General features: G+C 39.1%; 1 protein-coding gene across 3 annotated transcripts in view; it reads left to right on the forward strand.

Moving 5' to 3' along the window:
- The window catches only part of sh3rf3 (SH3 domain containing ring finger 3), a 292799-nt gene that overhangs the window by 205014 nt on the left and 66913 nt on the right, over nucleotides 1-20872 (forward strand). For 2 of the 3 annotated variants that reach the window (XM_008107051.3, XM_062975422.1), the window contains exon 4: nucleotides 17102-17449. The exons of the other annotated variant lie outside the window; for it this stretch is intronic. In XM_008107051.3, the coding sequence (XP_008105258.2) occupies nucleotides 17102-17449 (348 nt within the window). The remainder of the gene's footprint in view (nucleotides 1-17101; nucleotides 17450-20872) is intronic. 3 annotated transcript variants of the gene reach the window in all.

The following is a 20872-nucleotide window of genomic DNA, read 5'->3' on the forward strand; positions in this document are numbered from 1 at the left end:
GGGAGGGAGACCCCATAGTCAAGCAGTGCTGAATATTTATCTCCTCTCCCCCTCATTTTGTTACTTTCTACTACATGTTTTCATAACCATAAGATCCCATTCATCCCAGTGTTCCCTGTCACCCCAGCTGATGACAGGGCAAGTGATGGGGGAACAGTTGATTCCCATGTAGTAGAATGGGGCGGGGGGGGGGGGGGGAAGCAGACTGTCATCCAATATCCCCGGGCCAACTGTCCCAAGGTCAGGGGAAAGCCCAGGTTCTGAGGCAGAATTCAGACATTCCCCTGATTTTGGATAAGGCTCCATTAAGGTGGTCTTGCCTCACATTACCACGGATCAGCTCCTTTGCCATTTGTCTGCCGTGGGACTAATTTTCATCTATACTAACCCAAAAGATCAATGAAGATGGGGTCTTTCTCTAGATTTTCTCTAGATAAGGGATACTGAGTTCTGCTAAAAATATCTAAGCTTTTCATTTCATGTTAGTGGGAAATGGGAGACACACATGACACCAAAACTTGGATACGGAGTTTGATTTGCCCTCGTTGTAAAATAGATAACTTCATGACCCTGAGGTTCCTTGCAATTATCCGTCCTTATGGAGGCTTTTAACAATAAAAAAATAGTTGTTTAGTTTCAGCATGGAATTTTCAATACTTTTCTTTGTGTGTGTGTGTCTCCCTGACAAAGCATGAATGCTTATGGAAACTCATTTTTGAAACCTCATCTTGCACTGGCTTAAAAACACATGATGGTTCGAAGACCTTTTAATTATAGCCCTGTTTCTGACCTCAACACTTGCAGGGCTTCAGTGAGTAAACTTCAACTGCTCCTATTTTATGGTTGTTATAATAAAATGAGGTCTCATGGTCACCTGATCCCCCTCAAAGTAAGTTCTTTCCAGTGTCAAAACCCCCATTAAGAAACTCAAAGGAGCTAACAACAAAATAGCATCCCAGTTTTTTGATCTTAACCAAAGCAGTCCCAATATTATCTTAAGCACTCTGAATATAAATTTCTCTACTGACAAGGGCTGTAATTTTAAAATGAGGATTTAGTAACTGTTGTTGAAATATTGATTGCTTATGGAAGCTTAATGGCTGGTGATGTTTTTTCTTGTAATGTTAGATGTAGGCAGTTTATCTGATTAAATGATGCACAGTGGGAATTCTCCTAACTGTTATATTCATATTCAGTCAATACACAAGGACTGAGCTAATTACTATAAAGGAATTTTGAGAGGAATAGGCAGTCAAAGGCATTCTTTGAAGAGAACCACTCAGACTTCTACCCATCCCAACTAATTTTGTCACTTTCTACTAAATGTCTTCATAATTGTAAGGTCTACATCTTTGGTGGGACTCAAGGTTTTGAATGTGTTTGTTCATCACAAAGATCCAATGTGGCATAGTGATTTGAGTGCTGGACTAGGACTCTGGGATATGTCTGAATCCCAAATCAGCCATGAAAGCCAACTGTGTAACATTGGGCATGTCATATCATCTCAGCTTCAGAGAAAGGCACTTCTGAACAAATCTTGCCAATAAAACTGTGATAGGTTTACCTTAGGGTTCCCATAAGTCAGAAATAACTTGAAGGCACACAACAAATGAAGCAAATGTTCACTGCAGTCAACCCTGCCATCAGACATGGTGAGATTACTCCCTTGGGCTCCTAGTATTAGGAGACAGAGATGGCAGCCTCCCAGTTGTTACTCCTCTGTCTCTTCCCCTTTTATAAAGTCAGAGTTGTGTATGCTACACAAGCTAGCCTTCTGCTTCAGTTGTGTTAGTGCCTGCTCTCCCATTCCTGCCCAGTACTAGTTGGAATAAAATATCACCAACCATTCAGCGCTCAAAAGTAACTGTTCTTTTTCTCCTCCTCCACCTCCCCTGTCCTCTTCCTCCTCCCTAATATATACAGGGAAAGGTAATGGCACCAATGTCCTGTTTAGACAGTGGAACATCTGAATTGACCTGATCCCACTGTCCACTATCCTCTGAAGCTTAATGATACTCCTGAGCAGGGGTCCCCAAACTTTTGAAGCAGAGGGCCGGTCCACAATCCTTCAGACTATTGAGGGGCCGAATTATCATTTGAAAAAAACAAAACAAATTCCTATGCATACTGCACATGTCTTATTTGTAGTGCAACAACAACAACAATAAAAAAACAATACAATATTTAAAAATGAAAACAATTTTAACCAACATAAACCTATCAGGATTTCAATGGAAAGTGTGGGCCTGCTACTGGCCAATGAGATAGTCAAGTTAATTAGGATTGTTGTTGTTGTGTGCCTTCAAGTCATTTCAGACTTTGGCCGAGCCTAAGTCTAAAATTAATTATTTATTTACTGCATTTATTTACTGCATTTATATCCCACCCTTCTCACTCCGAAGGGGACTCAGAGCAGCTGTATGTACATATAATATATTATATTATTAGCATAACACAATATTAGCATTATATATTACTATATTGAACTATACCACTATACTATTATATAATATGTAATATATAACATATAATTAATATTATTATATGGTATTACTATTAGTATTATATTGTATAACATAATATTATTATCAATATTATATGTATATACAATATATTATATTATTAAAACTGATATAAAATATTATATTATAAAACTGAGGGCGGGGGCCAGGTAAATGACCTTGGAGGGCCGCATCCGGCCCCCGGGCCTTAGTTTGGGGACCCCTGCTCCTGAGGTTTGAGAATGGGGCAAAGCTGATTCAACCCTAAAAAAAACTATGATACAAATCAGAAATTAGCAAACATGGTTGCAGGCAGCAGTGGATTCAAGATTAATCTATGTTTCTTGTTCTTGTAGTCCAGTGTTTTGGACTTCAGTTCCCACAATTCCTAACAGCTGGTAAACTGGCTGAGATTTCTGGGAATTGAAGTCTAAAACAACTGGAGCCCCAAAGGTTGGGAACCACTGTTTGAGGGCTTTATATACTAACACTAAAACCTCAATCTTGCTCAAATAGCAGAAAGGCAACTGCTACAGTTCCTTCAAGAAATCTTATAAATGTTGTTTTAAAAAATGTCTTAAGTAGGCAGAAGGAAAAAACCAACACCAAACATCCATAGAGTGGGAACATGAGATGCTGCATTGTTCAGTGTCAGGTTTAAGAATATATTGTGATGTAGTAGTTTGAGCACTGGACCACCTTAGAAACCAGGGTTTGCTTCCCCACTCACTCATGGAAATCCATTAGATGATCTTGGCCAAGTCACTAGGGGCAGTTCAACCATTAGGCAAGGTATGCGGTTTCTGAAGGCACCATCCTCTAGGGGGCGCCATGCCTCTGTGGCTACAGCCTGGCCTGGCCTGACCTCCATGGTGGCCGGGCCACCATGGCAGTTAAAAGTGGCACCAAGGTGCCTTCACTTTAAAGCAGAGGTGCAGAGTCACTTCCTTCAAGTGCTTCCCAAGCTTCATTGGTGACCCAGATCTTCGGGCGTGGTGGCCGCAGCTTGGTCCCAGAGCTTGTGAGGAATGGAGGGTGGCGGCATGGAAAGCGGTGGCCAGGGCGATGGGGGCACCTATGGAGCGGCCAAGACGGGCAGCCCCTTCGACCTGTGGCAGCAGCCCCAAGTCCTCGCCTGACTCCTCAGTGCCGTAAGCCGGCACTCAGGATGGGCGGGGGGTTCGGGAGGGGGTTGAAGGAACTCTCCGAGCACTCCCGGGGAGGGCTGAGGTACGGCCTCTTGATTGGTTTCTTCAGATACTTGGGCTTGAGGGAGGGAGTCACGGGCCTGAAGACTTTCTGAAACTCCCAGGATTTTATAGCATTAAGTCATGGCAGTTAAAAGTGCTACCAAGTTGCATTTGTTCATTTTACAGCAGGCATAGGCAAACTTCTGCCCTCTGGTTGTTTTAGACTTCAACTTCCACAATTCCTAACAGCAAGGGGCAACCATGAAAACTATTTGCTCAACTATCTATGGCAGCATGGGGCAAACTTCGCCCCTCTGGGTGTTTGGACTGCAACTTCCACAATTCCTAACAGCCGGTAGGCTGTTAGGAATTATGAGAGTTGGAATCCAAAACACCCGGAGGGGCGAAGTTTGCCTCATGCCTGATCTACGGCAAACAATTGGCATAATAAAGCATACTAGGTTCAAGTTAACTAGCAAAGAAAGTGGGATGATGGTCATATGGAGAGTCAAGGCTCTTCTAGACTCTTGGACCGGTTCTTAAACACACCTCGTGTATTCCAAGTAGACTGAAACATACTTTTGGATTATCTGCCTTGATATTTGGGTTATATGGCTGTGTGGAAGGACCCTCAGGGCTCTTCCACACAGCCATATAACTCAGAATATCAAAGCAGAATAACCCACAATATCTGCTTTGAACTGGGTTATCTGAGTCCACACTGCCCCATATCCCAGTTCAATCTTTGGTGCTAAATTCGCAAATATAGTAATTCCTACATAACATTACCATGTATTGAACTGCTTTTTCTGTTGATTTCTTGTAAAACATGATGTTTTGGTTCTTAAGTTGTAAAATCATAATGTAATTTGCTGTTTAATAGGCTTTTCCTTAATCCCTCCTTATTATCCAACATTTTCACTTATCCAACGCTTTTATTTTTCAGTGATTGGTTTTTTTGGGGGGGAGGGGCGCCAAAATTCTGTTCGCTTACACTTGAAAATTACAAGTGTAGTTTTCACACTCTTAGCACCAGAAAATCCAATTATTGGTTCACCATAGGACTGGAAAAAATTTAAGGCACCCAACAAAAAAGTACAACTCATAAAAGTTGAACACTACTATTTCATAAATTATGTGAGAGGGAAGTTACCATAGCCTTTTCTGCTCCACTGTGTTCCCAACCATCAAGAAGCTCTGAGCTAAAAACTGCCAAATTGTATATTCTGGCGGCTGCTAGGACTTGCCATTCAAAACAGACATTCTGGCAGAATAACCCAACAAATCAAAATCCAAGACATATATCACCGAGCTCTGTCATAGAGCCTTTAACACCGCTAGATTGTGATGCCTGTCAGCAAATCACGGTTGAGGAAGAGCCAGGATGTGTTTTGATGTTGAGTTCTGAGGTGAAGGGATTGAGCAATCTGCTCAAAGATTCCACTCCACCTCCCCACCCACCTACCAAATGTTTTCAAGCTGTCAAATTTGGAATTAAAGGTATCTTTCAAATATTTTGCATTCAGAGCACATACGGTTTCTGATAAACATGGAGGAATTCTTTGACCCAAAGATTCTTGGCTCAGATACAATATAACGGTACAATTTCCTACACAAATACTGTAGTTGCTCAGGAAAGAAGAATTTGCTAGTTCACTGCCCTGGGATTAATGCATACTTGTGCTGCATGCATCATTTATTTTCATTTTGCAAACTCATGATGGCATGCTATCCTAAGCACATATTACTCTAAGGCACTTCATTCCTTTTTGGCTGTCGTGTGCCTTGGAAACAGCATTGCTAGTAAATAAAAACATTTATTTCATTTAAAAATAAAATGTAATATGTAAATGTGTGTTGCTTATCTGTTGCCAAAAATAACTGAAGGGGAAAAATAATGTTTCAGTCAGAATTTTGACAGTGTTGGGATACAGAAACATAAAAATTGGAGAACTGGACTAACAGCACTGGAATGATATACAGTGTTCCCTCACTTATTGCTGGGGTTAGGTTCCAGGACCATCCGCAATAAGTGAAAATCAGTGAAGTAAGGACACTATATTTATTTTAATATTTATACATTATTTTAGTAGTTATACACTATTTTAAGTCTTTATCAACCAATCTTTTGTTGATAAATCACTTGCTTTTCCTCCCGTTGCCACTTGGGCTCCTTTTCTCTCCATTTGGCTTCTCCTTCCTTCCTTCCTTAGGCTGTAAATTGTAATTTTTTATGATTTATAATAGTCTTTTAGAGTTTATTGAAAAACCGCAAAACAGCAAATCTGCAAAAGGTGAACCGCGAAGTAGTGAGGGAACACTGAATAGCGATCCCTCCACATTTGCAGTTTTGACTTTTGCAGGTTTGATTATTCACAGATTGATTTCAAATGCTTTTTCTAGGAATATTAAGGTCCTCCAGTGTGGCTCCTGCGGTCAATTTCCTCCTGGCATCATAGAAAGAACATCTTTCCAGCAATCTCCAATGTGATGCTATGCCAGAAAACCTAGAAATTCCTAAAGAGGTGTTCTTTCTGGTTTTTTAAAAAACTAGTCATTTCTTTAATTTCAGTTTTTCATTTCCATGGAGGTCATGTGCCCTTAACCCCAGTGAATGTGGAAAAATGATTGTATCTTTATTTTTGGGAGCATATGTACATTTTATACACTTTTTAAAGCAGAGGAAGGGAGGGTGGTACACTTCGATTGTAGAAATGCTGCATTCAAATGTTACATACTGGCTAGCAAAGGCTCTTTTCATGTTGATCCATTGCCATAATCTGACAGGATGTTAAGCACACTTAAAGTCATTGCCTACGCTCAACTCTTTACTGAAATGTAGTCTGTAAGCTGGTGTAAGCAGCCACCTGGTGCTTGAAGTCTCCACAAAGTAAATCGTTTCTGAATTGAAGCTAGGAATGCGGGAGGCTCTTTTCCAGGGTGGATGGACCATTTCTAGAAAAATGTGCTCTGTGTCTGTTGATCCCCAACCAGCCTTAAATTAGCAACTGCATAACAATGCCAAGATCAGAGCACCATTGTGTAATGCTTCATTTTTCATAACAGTCTTCATCATTAGTAGAACATCCACTGGAGCCTCATTTGTCCAAATAGCTTGGAAGCCAATATTTAAAAGTTCAGAATGACATGTAAGAATAAAACAGATGCTGTATCCCCATAGGGTATATACCATGGAGTGGAGCCATATGACAGATAGATATCAGGAGATTTGGTTAATCTCCTTTCTGGCAGTGGAGGTAGGTTTTAGATACTCTTCCCAATGTTGAGACCTGCTGCTTTCTGTCCTCCTCCACTCTTTGTCCCCCCTCTCCCACCTTTTTCATTTAAGGAACAGAACTATTTTCATGAAGGAATGTGCATATGGATTTGTTTTCTTTATGGGAGTGATTGGGGAGTTTGCTGGTAGTGGGAAAGATCTGTGCATGTATCTATGTTCCAGTGGACATTATTTTAAAAAATGACCGGATAACTGGAATGATATATAGATTTAATTTTTAAGATGCATTTGGACATGAGTTGTGCAGTTTCTTATACACAGAAACATTCTTGGCCTGCAAAACAGTTTCCAAAAGAAAAACAAGCATAATTCTTAAGCCACATATACATTTGCCAAGTCATTTCCCTTAAACCTTGCACATGCATGAGTTGCGTATCTTCACAATTGCTCAAATGAAATTGGATTAGTTTTATGCACTACAGACTCTTTACAAGGTTGGATGTTAATTCACACAGGCAATATCTGATGCTCTTTCAAATAGCTGGTTTCCTTGGAATCTTTTGTATGGTTTCTGCTAATATATATTCAGCCAGTATGTAGTACAATAGTCGTCAGCACACCACTATTCTTCCTCTCACTTAATTGACTTTACTGTAGGTTTATCCTTGGAGTCAGAGCACTGAACAAAACAAATGTAGGGATCAAATAATTTTAGGGCCCATGGAAGTAGTTTCTACTTTCTGGTGGAATTTTTATGTGAACAGATGAGCACCATGTTTTTGAACTCCACACCATGATTCAGTCTCAAAGCAGGTTATTATGTGGCCTAGAATGTGGCATTTTTTTTGTAAAGGTCAAGAGGTCTAATGCTCATTGCGCTTACCGGATTAGATTGCTTCAGAGTTATCCGTTTCCTCTAGAATTGCCTCTCTTTTATCCCACTCACAATTTATGGAGAATCCAAACAATTCAATTGATAGTTTACTGCATTCCAGGTTATGCCACCCTTTTTCTTATCTTGCTAATAGTTATTTTCCCTCAAATATAACATCAATGCTAGCCTGTCTAGTATTAGCAAGTAAACCACTATTGAGATTTCTATGAATAACTATGCTCTTTAGTTAACATATCTGTCCACATGATGTTTTGCTAACTACATCATTATTTTGGTATGAAGGCAAGAACATGAACAATTACCAAATGAAATCAGTAATTGAAGCTTTACTCCTCCCTCATAAGGAAAGGAAAGTACTTAATATATTAATAATTATTACCAATTTCCCCCCAACAACGAGACAATAAAATGTACATGTACAGACTTAGGTTAAATCCATTGAACCATCCAACTTACCTTACTGTGTTTATTTTGGAAGTTCCCATTAATTCACTAGTCTAACTTAGCTGGCAGTCATCAGGTGCTGTAGGCTATATTTCAGAGAAAGGAATTGGCAAAACCACCCCTGGTTATTCCTTGCCTGCAAAAGCCCTATAAAATTTATTGGAATCACTATACGTAGACATGCGCATACTTGGAGGCACTACACACACACAGACAGAGGCTACATAAACAAACACTATAAACTAGACACTTAAAACATCTTGGCTCTAGGATAGGGCATTGCAGAATGACATTTTTCATAACTGCCAAGTGGAATTCTTGTTTTAACTCCATTTCCGTCTAACTGCACAAAGTATTGCTCATCCACATTTAAGTGCTTACATGTGGAAACACAATTTTACACTCCTTTTGCTATGTAGTCTTTGAGCAAAAATGCAATTTATTATTTTTATTTAGGATTCTATCTCACCACTGTGTATTTTGTCACGCTTATAAGTGAATAATATTACTGGGTATGGTTTCCTTCAAATGAGAGAGGACTCCAGGCTTACAATACCTTTGCAATATTTGTTTTGCAGAGCATATTGGAGTAAACAGACACTGCTCTAGCAGCCAATAAATCTATCAGCTCTGCCTCAGATATATAAACTGAATCATCATACCTGAATGATAGTTCCCTTTCAGCTAACACACAACACTTGTTATGTCTCTGTCTTCACAAATTCAAATTACAGTCTATTTTTCTAATTCTGTTCATTAGTTGGAGATTGTCACATTTTCTTTTCCAAAGCATGAAGGTTCCTACCTCTCACAAGACTTTTTCTGGTTATTTTTCATTCCTTCTGATTCACTATTTGTCAGTCAGTATATGATGTTAGCAAAACATCAACCTAACAAATTCATAATACATTAACACTACTGTGTTGTTTTGGAACCCTACTGTGGTGTACAAATATTGGTTTGTAATGAGTAGATTCAAATTTGAGTAGATTAATTGGTATCACTCCAGCAGGAAGATAATGGCCCTCCATGTAGTCTTGCTGGCCACATGACCTTGGAGGTGTCTACGGACAACACCAGATCTTCAGCTTAGAAATGGAGATGAGCACCAACCCTCAGAGTCGGATACAACTAGACTTAATGTCAGAGGAAAAGCTTTTCCTTTACCTTAATGAGTGGACGATCCTCCAGTGAGTAAAATCTATATTATCTAAGGGGATTTTTTTTTCAGAAATGGAGAAGTTTCCGATATTTAAAACTGCACTGGACAGAATGTTGATCTTAGGCACAAATAACTTTTTAACTATGAAAATAATAGTCACTTTATATTGTAAGCCATTTCTACTTATATGGTCTTTTTACAACAGTAAACAAAACATGACAAAAGCAATATTCCTACCAATACTGAGGAAAAGCTAAAACATCAGTTGCAAAGGCAGTTACAAGTTGCAAGTCAATTACAGGCAGTCCTTAAGTTACAAGCATCTGACTTTAAAATGAATCATAGTTAAGAATGGGGGTGAGACAACAGGAAATCTATCCCTTGGAGAAATTCACTCCTGAAAGTAATCCTGGGAAAAAATGTGTCTCCACTAAAGCTTTATGACCAACCCTTGTTTTCACAACCAGCCAACTTTTTCAAAAATCAGTTATCACAGGGACAGAAAGTGAGGTGACGTCTTCTGAACAGGGGCACCGACAGCAATACAAACTCCACACGCTATTCAAAACGTGTGTGTGTGTGTGTTTTGAATAATATAGGGAAGGGATATGTGTGTTTGTGTGTGTGTGTGTGTGTACCTGTTCTGACTTACAAATTCAATTTAAGAACAAACCTACAGAATTTACATTGTTTGTAACTTGGGGACTTCCTGTAATTTAACAAATTGAAAAAGAATGATGCTATTGCTTCAACAAACAAATGAAACACACCACAACCTTGTTCTAGCCTTGCTCCAGGGTATGGACTGTTAAAGGATTCAGAGTGGGTTTGAATCCTAGCCATTAACAGAACTAATACTCCCAATCTGCTGTAGATTATTGCAAATAGATTCTCATCCCTATTGAGAGTCTCTTCGGAACCGATGACTAAAATGGAACAGGCCCAATGTATGAACCAACACTGGGGATCTGTCCAGTAGGCATTAACGCCTCTCCTGCCCATCACTACTGTGGGTGTCTCTATCGGACACTTGTCTTGTGTACAGAAGTACGTTTCTAAAGGATGTTTCTATTAGCAACTTAAGGTGTCTTTTCCTATGGATGTTGTGAAGTTGGAAATTGAGCAAACTCATCGTGTTTTTCATCTTGAGGCCTGAGTACGAGATCCGGGGCAGGATCATTTCTAGAGGGTAGAAATGCAAAATAAGTGATAAGAGCCAACAGCTAGAACTGTGAGGTAACCTGGATAAGAAATCTATCAGAAATGCTTTTTTGATTTCTATATTCTTGCTATGCCTAGCTGCAAACAAACCAACAAATGAAGGAGCCCGCTTTCTGGAACCTTATTCTGTCTGTGAAAAGGAGAATGAAGACAGAAAGTTGTAGAGAGATTTACCAAGTTTCCAGATTATTAGTCCCAGGCATGGTAATTGTTGCTTTTCTTATGAGGACACTATCAAGAAGTATTAGTAGTTAAAATATTGGTTTACATTCCTGGAAAAATGAACAGCTAAGTATTAAGAGACAGTGCAGCTTCTCTCACTGAAATGTCAGTTTCATTTATTATTATTTTCCTTGCCCTTTGGGGACATTTAAAACATGATATTTCTGCTAAAGTTTTATATTCATTTTCAATTAATCACAACCTCATATTTTCATCATATGGTGCTGTTGCTCCAGAGACAGCAAGAAATAACACAAAAGAGTAAAGAGCATTTTTGATGATATTGTATAACCTCATAATGGTTGGTATTAAATATATGGAAGTTCAGAAGTCCAGAAGTTCAGATCCGGAAACAATCTTAAAACAAACAAGTTCTTTGTTGATGTTGTTGTCATTTATTGTTGTTATTTCTTCAACTGAACTTGACTTATGGTGACCCCATCACAAGGTTTTCTTGGCAAGATTTATTCAGTGGAGATTTGTCATTGCCTTCTTCTTAGACTGAAAGACTGTAAATTGCCTAAGGTCAACTAGTGGGTTTCTGGGGCTGAGCTGAGATCTGAACCCCAGAGTCTGGTTCAACATTCAAATCACTATGCTAGCGCATTTTCTTTACTAAATTGGAAATTCAATATGGAAGGTAAGATAAAATATTTAGGAAAAACACTTCACATTCAAAAATACTATGTTTTCTTTTAACATCATACATAGAACATGTGATATTGCCAAAGCTCCATTCTCCTCTTGTAATTCATGTATTAGTTGTAACCCTTCTGCTATGGAGCAGTGTCCAATTGGCTTCACTGAATAAGGTAACCCAATGAGACATGTGAAAAAGGGATGTTCATAGTTGGCCATCCAGTGAACAAAATGCTGGAGTAGATAAAATGCATAGTTATCTAACATGAGCAGTTTTTTTGTTTTTACTTCAAAGGTGTTGTTAATTTCAAAGGGCAGTTAATGTAAAGTTTCATTGACTTCGACTTATGTTGACTCTCAAAATGAGACACCTCCAAACCACGTTATCAATGGCACTGGTGGTCGTGTGTAAAAGCAAGAGAATTCTGGAATATGGTACATAAGGAAAGCCAAAAAATATTAAGAATGTACTACCCAATTAAGCCGGAGATCTATCTTTTGGGTATTTTGGATAAGGACATTTTTAATGACATTAATAAAGAAAAGATAATAATCTTCCTATCAACAGCAGCAAGAATGGCGTATGCAAAGATGTGGAAGTTGGAAAATAGTCCTGAGAGAGAGGACTGGTTAAACAAAGTATGGGAAATTAAAAATATGGATCAATTTACCTTCCTATTGAAAAAGAACACTGGCAAGGGAGTAAAAAAGACTGACTGGTCATCATTTGAAGACGACGTACAATCCTTAAGAGAAAAAATAAATCCAAAGACTTTTTAAACAAAAGGGAGAGAACCAAAAATAAACAGTCTTGAACAATAAAGGACAGGAATAAGAGATCAACGGAAGCTCATAATTTTTTTTCTTTTCTCTTTTTCTCTTTCTTTTTCCTTCTGTCTTAAACCTTTCTATAAATAATGTTCCCACTCTTTCGTTGTATATATATTTAGAAAATGTTTAATAAAAAGTATTTACAAAAAAAAACCAGCACTGCTGAGGTCTTCCAGACTCAGGGACAAGGCTCTTTTGAAAGGCAGTGCATATACACTGTAGAATTAATGCAGTTTGACACCACTTTAACTGCCATGGCTCAATGCTGAGAAATTTGTATGAAAGCTAAAAACCTGTAAAACTACAGCTCCCATGATTCCATAGCATTGAGCCATATAATTAAATTTTGCACCCTGAGTCTATCAACTTGGAGTACAATAGTTCTCTCTTCTTATTGCCTTCTACTTTACCAAGCATTATTGTATTTCCAGTTAATATTGTCTTCTCAAAATATGTCCAGCATACAACAGTCCCCGTTTAGTTATTGTGGTTTCTAGGGAAGGTTCAGGCTTGACTTGCTCTGGGACCTATTTATCAATTTTTTTAGAAATCTGCAGTGCCCACAGAACTTTTCTCCCCCTCCCAATGCTTGGTAATATTTATTTTAAAATAAAATGTATAAGGTTGTCAGCTATTGGACAGGCCAAATGGTTGGGATCTCCCTTATGGAGATTTTGGTCCTTCTAATATTTTAATTTAAAATCCCTAAAATTCTTACACAGCATAACTAATAGTAAGGGGATGTGAGATTTAAAAGTCAAACATTTGGGGAAGCAAATCTTCCCCAACCCTACAGTAAAGATTACATTGCCATAGATCTGCCATCCTCAACCTGGTGCCCCACATATATTTGATCATGTTCTCATTTGCCCTATTGGTATAAAATATTATCATGGGTGTGGAAATCCAAAACAGGGCATCAGATCAGGGAATTCTTGCTTAAGGCATCTTGAATAATACATGTTTATTTTTAAAATTCTCAAGAAGTCATTCTCCTTTCTTTTGTTGCATTGCTCAAGTTCATTCCCTGATCTCATGAGTGAGGTATCACATGAAGATGCTTATTTCAACAACTTTATTGTTGTGTACGTATTCGTCTCTTTTTTTAAAAAAAATAAAACCAGGTATTACAATGTCCAAAGTGGAAGTCTGCTATAAAGCTTTTATAAAACAGTGCAAGTATTTGCTAATAAAGGATGCAATTTACACCCAACTAAAGAACAGCATTCCCGTCTGTGGCTTCTGCTTCTTTCTTTCTGCCAGGTGCTTGAGACTTTCTCATCTCATGCCTTAGTAGTGAAAGACAGCCATACGAATTAGAGAAATAGTTTAGGACCATCAGACAAGATGGCTCTTCCTGGGCCTCTTCCATTCTGTTTTCAAGGGCTTCTTTGGTTTAGTGACATGCCTTACCTGGGAGTGTAGGCTATTAGGTTAGTCAGAGTATTTCAAGAAGAGTACTCTATAAGAAGAAAGCAGCAGAGGCCAAGTAAAGGAAAGTAGCAAGAGGGGATCACTTCTGAAACTCTTGAAAACATTGGCAACTGTTATCACATCATATTATCACATCACCATAACAATGCATTAGTTCCACTTTCGCTTTAGCCTTACTTAATGTCATTGCTCTTCAGACTTTGTTGCTTTGAAGAAGAAGAAAAAATTCACACTGGAAATAATGACCTTGACTGACAACAATTCAGTTTGGGCGCAGATGTCTCAAAATGCTTTCTTCCATGAGTGACAAAGGATGAAGCATGAGGTTCTTGGACGAATGGAATTAATTATATATATATATATGTTTTTAAGGTTTTTGTAATGTATTTTAACAATGTTATTAATGGATCTATATGTATTGTTTTGCTTTTATGATTGTATTCTTTGGGCATTAAATTTTGCCAATTTCTGTAAGCCACCCTGAGTCCCATCGGGTGAGAAGGGCGGGGTATAAATGTTGTAAGCAAATAAATAAATAAATAAAATCCATTTGTGGGCAATGTTATCCCTCCCTCAAGGATCCCCAAGGATATCTCTGGCAGAGGAGCCCCATACCACTTCTAGTACTCAAGCAAGGACTTTCTTAGTATATCTAAATTCCTTGTAAGCACTTCTTCCAGTTTCTGGTTTGTTAGCTTGCTGGTATATCAGCAGCAGCCCTAGGTTTTTTCACTATGTACGCAAACCTAGGGCCTCCCCCCCCAAAAAAATTATGCCCCCCCCTAACTTACCGGCAGCGGCGCGCTCTCCAGCCGCGGAACTCCAGGAAGTCCTTGCTATTTTCACGAGATTTCGCGAGATCTCGCAGAAATCTTGCAAAATCTCACGGAATCTTGCGAGAATAGCAAGGACTTCCTTGTTCTGCGGCGAGCGACCCAATGGTCGCCACCGCCGCCGCGAGAGCGCCCAGCAAGGGCTGCGCCCAAAGTGGCAGCTTCAAGGGCTTCAATTACGAACCGGCCCTGTGGTATATCATCATAACATTATAGCCACACTACATTTGTACTTTTGTTCTACAGTAGCACTATAACAGCTACATTAAACCAATAGACTAGCCAATCACAAACCAGGAGGAACAGGAATTAGCAATGATGCCATCAAGGTAGACAAAAATACAGTGCAAATTACACTCTTAAAGTGTAAATGCGACAAGGTTGTGATAGAGAACATCAATGATAAGTTCACAAGACTGACTGGAGTGATTCAAATGGAATAATGCAGCATAAAGAAGCACTTACGTGCTAAAATGAGGATACCGTGAACATATGAAAATCAATGTCATTTGCTCCTTTCTGGATTAACTTTGTCTCCCACTAGGCAACCATATAATGTTTTTCATTTTTAAGCACTTTTCTTGTGTACTGAGTGGCTAATCAAAACTGTTTTACTTAATAAATTGACTTACTCCCATTCACATTTCATTCCTGGGTACATTTTTAAAGCAGAGTTTGAACAAACTTATATGAAGTTCTTACATATAATCCACTTTTTTGGAAGACAAAATTTCTCAATATGGCATCACTGAATCCGTTTTTGGATGTGCCAAGTCTCAAATTTTTCATTTCCTAATTGAGTTGGATCTTGAAAGAATGCTTTGTTTTCTTTCTTATGTTCAGGTTTTTTTTATATTTATGTTTATACTGATGCCAATTATATGATTTTTCCTCTCCGTTCTGCTAAAACAAAGCTGAAGGATTTGAATTTCTGTATTTGTAAATATGAGGTTTTTCACTGCCTATTTTTTAGAAGGCTTCACTTGTGAAAAAGGAAATTGTAAATTACATACAGTTTCTTTATCCTCTGCCTCAGACATTGGTAATGTAGAAGTAGTCATAACACATCTTCTAGGAAAATGGAGACTTTTGGTAAAATCAGTGTTCACTTTTGTTTCAAATTATGACAACCACAATTTTTAAAGCAAGAAAAGGCATGATACAAACACTCAAGCCAAAAACAGCTCCCAAACTTAACAAAGGAACACATAGGGACCACAATAAACCTCTGGTGGAAAAATCCATAGTTTCATTTTCTCACTTTTTTGCAAAAACAAAATGTTCAATGGGCTCTAATAAAAGCTGACTGTGATTTGCTTGGAGAGTTAGTATTCAGTGCTTCTATCTACATATAATTACAAGAGTCTTCTTATAAAATGTTTCTGTTCAGTATCAGAGTCAGGGAGATCCTCCATCATTATTTTTAAGGGTTTGCATGAGTGTAAATTTAGTTCCTGTGAAGCTTCTGAACAAAGGATTATCCATGATCTGCAGTGACCCACAGTGTCAGCCTTGTGTTTATATGCATAATCCCATTTTGAATGAATGGGATTTGAGCCTCAGTAGAATGTTGAATTGCCAATGTCAGAGCTTGGAAACATTACTTTTTCTGAACTACATCTCCCAGAATTCCCCAGTGAACATGTCTACAGGCATAATGGGAAAACTGGAAAGTTTTCCACATTCTGCACTGGACATCATTATAGCATTTGTTTCATATACTCTTATTGCAATTCCAAGACTCTGTACCATGGGTTGACTGGCTCATCCATAAGACAGTTGCATGGATTACTTTCATGCAGTTGCTTATAGGAGGAGTATATTACTTCCATACAGTTACTAGAGTATTTCCATGGCTGCAAAGGTAACACCAAGTCCCAAATCTTCTTGATGCACAATGCTAGCTTTTGCACCTTTTTCAGGGTTGAACAGCAGTAATCTGCTGGCTATGATATCTTATTTGTCAAATGCTTTCTTTCCTTTATGGCAACACATAGTTATACCACCTACAGGGATCCTTTCATATTACACAACTATAGTCTTATGATCCTGCTATATCAGTGGTTCCCAACCCTTGGGCATCCAGGTGTTTTGGACTTCAGCTCCCAAAAATCCCAACCAGCTTACCAGCTGTTAAGAACTGTAGGAACCACAGTGCTATATCAACATTGTATTCTCATGCCAGTTAATGATGGAGCAATAGTGCTATAACTGGGCAGAGAGGACACGCTCCAGGATACTTGACTAAGTATTCCACCATTGCCAACAGTATGCCTTAGTATTGTGACAAAAGATAGCCTTCTCATTGTACAATAATGGTTACATGTTCAGTATTAGAAAGATGAGCCTCTATTAATTCAATTCTAGAGTTTATAAATGTGAAGTTGTAACAGCTGTAATTTGAGTAGAGAATTTGAACTCTAGGACTATACAGACTTAACAGCTCTGTAATGCCCACCTCTCCCCTTCTTCTTTTTGTTTCTTCATTTAGCTCAACGAATCAGCTAAGCAACTTATTGAGACGGACAAGACCAATCTAGCTGCTGGCAGCGATGTCCCCTTGCCAGCAGACACTAACCTGGCAATAAACACAGTCCAGTGCTGTACCCTGAACAGTGCTGGAGCAGTCAGTGCCATTCAGCGGCACATTGACGGCAAGAAGAACACCAAGAAGCGCCACTCCTTCACGGCTCTGAGCATGACACACAAATCTTCTCAGGCCATGAATAACAGGCATTCCATGGAGATTAGTGCCCCTGTCCTGATCAGCTCAAGTGACCCCCGTGCAGCTGCCAGAATTGGAGATGTGACTCATCTCTCATCTAGTGCTCCAGTCCAGGTAAAACTATTGATTAAGTAACTGCAATGCTGAACTATGGAAGGAATGGCACAGGTAAAAAAAATAGCTCTACCATTAGGCAATATGAGGCGTCTCAGGCAGCAGTTTGAAGTGTCGAAGGGCAATAAATGGTTAGTTGTTTAATTTTTGCTGCTGTGTTTTACTCCCAGCAAAGGGGAGAGATATGCCTATGAGTTTTCCCCCTCAGTTGTCAAAATTAAGTGGTTGACTTTGAGAATTTTGAATTGGATTAGTGGAAGGCACCATATTTTGTTCTACCTCAGACATAAATGTCCTTGCCCAGCATTGTTAGTGTGCTTTGGTGATGAGATTAAAATCACAAAGCTGCTGTGTGACAAAAATTCCAAACAAACACAGATTCCAGCATCCATCATCAAATGTAGCCAAATAAATGCAAAAAATCCTAAGGAGAAAGCATGACTGCCAATTGACCTTGGATCTTAAAGGAAGGGTTTAGGAGATCTTTTGTTCTGAATTATGACATATTGTAGGTGCAACATGTCACTTTTCTGTACTGTGTTCCTATTCTATCAACTACCTTAAAAGATATTTGATTTATTATCAGCTTTGCTAAAAGATTTCTGTCACAAACTCAGTCAGTGCTTCTCAAGACTTTGTATGATGCTATATGGCTGCTGTACAGCAACCATGCCACTCCACTAAGAGTGCATCTACACTGTAGAATTAATGAACTTTGATGCAATTTTAACTGCCATGGCTCAATGTCAGGGGACTTTGGCCTTCTCTGCCAAAAAGTTCTGGTGTCTCAGCAAACTAGTGGATTCAGATTTCAAGAAAAGAGATTCTACCCAAACATTTGAAATAACTTCTTTACAATAATTGCTGTTCTACTGTGAAATGGACTGTCTTGAAGCGTGGAATTGAATAGCAGTCCCTTACAACTTTAAGATTCTATTATTCTAGTGAGATTTGGAACTGCAGTCATATATATTTCCCTGTTAGGAAATCATATTGAATCCAGTGTGGCTTACATCTGAGCAAACATGCATGGCATTTTGCTTTTGGAACACTATGGTAAACAGCAATCCTCTGTAACTTGGCATTTGGGCATTGACCACTTACTCACTGGCATGGCCTGTTTGTTTCACAGCCATTCATTACTTTGTTGTAACTATGCTCTCAAAAACTTTTTAAAAAAATCATAGATGTGTTCAGTGAAAGGTAATATTTCTTCTAGTTTGTGTATTTAAAAGATCAGCTACACTATTTACCAAAGCAGAAATCTATCAGGAAGACAAGAATTCTTTCCATGCTTTGCCCTTCACATATTGCTGTTTCTAAAAAGCAGATGGAAAACACAGATGAGACATGCAAGTCCACAATTTTATTACCATGAATTTGCACGTTCCATTTGGAATTTTGTAATTGGACATAAACTAAAATTGACAGAGAAATTCTAAGCATTCAAGTGGGCTTCTGTAGACCTCAAATTATCTTGAAGCCTACACATATACACACACTCAGCCTCTCATAAATGAGATTGCATTCACCCATGAAAATGAGTTAGATGTAGCTGTGGATTCATCCTTAAGTCTGAAGGACCAAGTTTCTGCAATGGACATAACTGCTTGTACAGATTTAAAGCTGAGCATACCAACTGTGCCCATTCCTTAAGATGCTTGTCTCAACGTGTTCTGTATGGGACTGCCAGAAAAGTATTCAGACTTGAGTTGGTACAGAGAGCTCCAGCCAAACTGTTAACTTCAATTGGGACCATACATTTCCCTTGTTACAATACGTTCATTGATTACTAATCCATTTCCAGACACAATTTAAAGTGTTGGTTATGACCTACGAAGCCTTTACGGCTTCTTCTCTTACTCTCTTCTCTTAGGCGATCCCTCGTAGTTCGAGGAGGATTGTCTTCCATCTTTGGTGTCTTGGTGGGGTGGGTTCTTAGGTGGCTGAAGAGACCTATTCTTGATCTGCATGTTCTCCCGCAGTGAGGACATCGGTTTCCAGGTGGAAGGCGGTCCCGGTCAGGGTTGGCTTGACGGGCCTTCCTTTTGGCACGTTTCTCCCTGAAGCCCTCCATTTGTGCCTCTTCGGACTCCGCAGCACTGCTGGTCACAGCTGAACTCCAATTAGAGTGCTCAAGGGCCAGGGCTTCCCAGTTCTCAGTGACTATGCCACAGTTTTTAAGGTTGGCTTTAAGCCCATCTTTAAATCTCTTTTCCTGCCCACTAACATTACGTTTCTCGTTCTTGAGTTCGGAGTAGATCCAGACTCACTGACAGAACTTGTGCCCTCATATTAGCCTTCTCTCTGAGACCCTCAGAAAAGGTCTTTGTTCCAAGTCCCATCATCTTCAGTCACAGTTAGCTGAGATATGAGTTAGTGCTTTCTCATCAGCTGCTCCTAGACTTTAAAACTCTGGAGGCTGGAATGGAACCCTACTTTTTATTATTCTGTTAAAGAAATATTTACATTCAAATGGGATTTTACTTACATACAATAATGTTTAAGTATAACAAAAGCAGGAAAAGAAAAACATGAAAGAAGAAAAACAGCTATACATTTCTATAAATGTTGTCTATACATCATTCTTTCAAATGTTGCAAACATTGTTAGGTCTGTCCATTGGATTACAGCTAGAAGAAAATCATTCCAGAATTCATATGTTAGCAATCAAAAGAGTGCAAAAAAATCCATTTCACTTGGCCAATTGTTAATTTCCAAGAAACAGCTGAATAATTCAATAAAATGCATTTCCCCAAATATCAAGGAACCTTTGATAATCAATTTACTCATGTAATTACTTCCTCCCTAAATGGGGCTACTGTGGGATAACTTGAAAACATATGCATTAAGAAAGCATTAGCAATTCTACATCTCCAACTATTTACTGATTATGGGCTCATCTACATTGGTCAGTTTAGCTCAGTGTAAATATTCCTTGCAACAGCCCCAAATCCAGCATGTTCATGTCAGATCTGGGACCATTGTTTACACAACCAAGGAACACAGTAGGTTGATGGAGTTGGCACACATCTTACCTCCTAGGGTGTTGCAACCACCCCTAGCTGGCCATGGAGTTTCATGAAGGCTCCTGACTGTTTCAGACACCTCTACAATTCCCCCTCCTTCTTCCTGATCACATGGTTGCTCTTTCCTGACATCATCAGAGGTGACATGACCAAGAAGAAGGAGGGGAAATTTCCTGGTCACATGGATGCCTCTGCCAATGCGAGAATGGGACATTTGTGCAATCTGGGAAAAGGAACTGCACCTCCTCCTTCATGGTGGTTATGCATGCGCCCTGTTCTAATTTCAGCAGAGATACCCATGATAGTCAGAAGCTCACATGGAGTTCTGTGGCCAGCTAGGAACAGTGGCACTAATACAGCCATGATCCATCCCTTCCTCTGCACAGATAAGCAC

This window comes from Anolis carolinensis, chromosome 3 (assembly GCF_035594765.1).
Source record: "Anolis carolinensis isolate JA03-04 chromosome 3, rAnoCar3.1.pri, whole genome shotgun sequence".
NCBI lineage: Eukaryota > Metazoa > Chordata > Lepidosauria > Squamata > Dactyloidae > Anolis > Anolis carolinensis.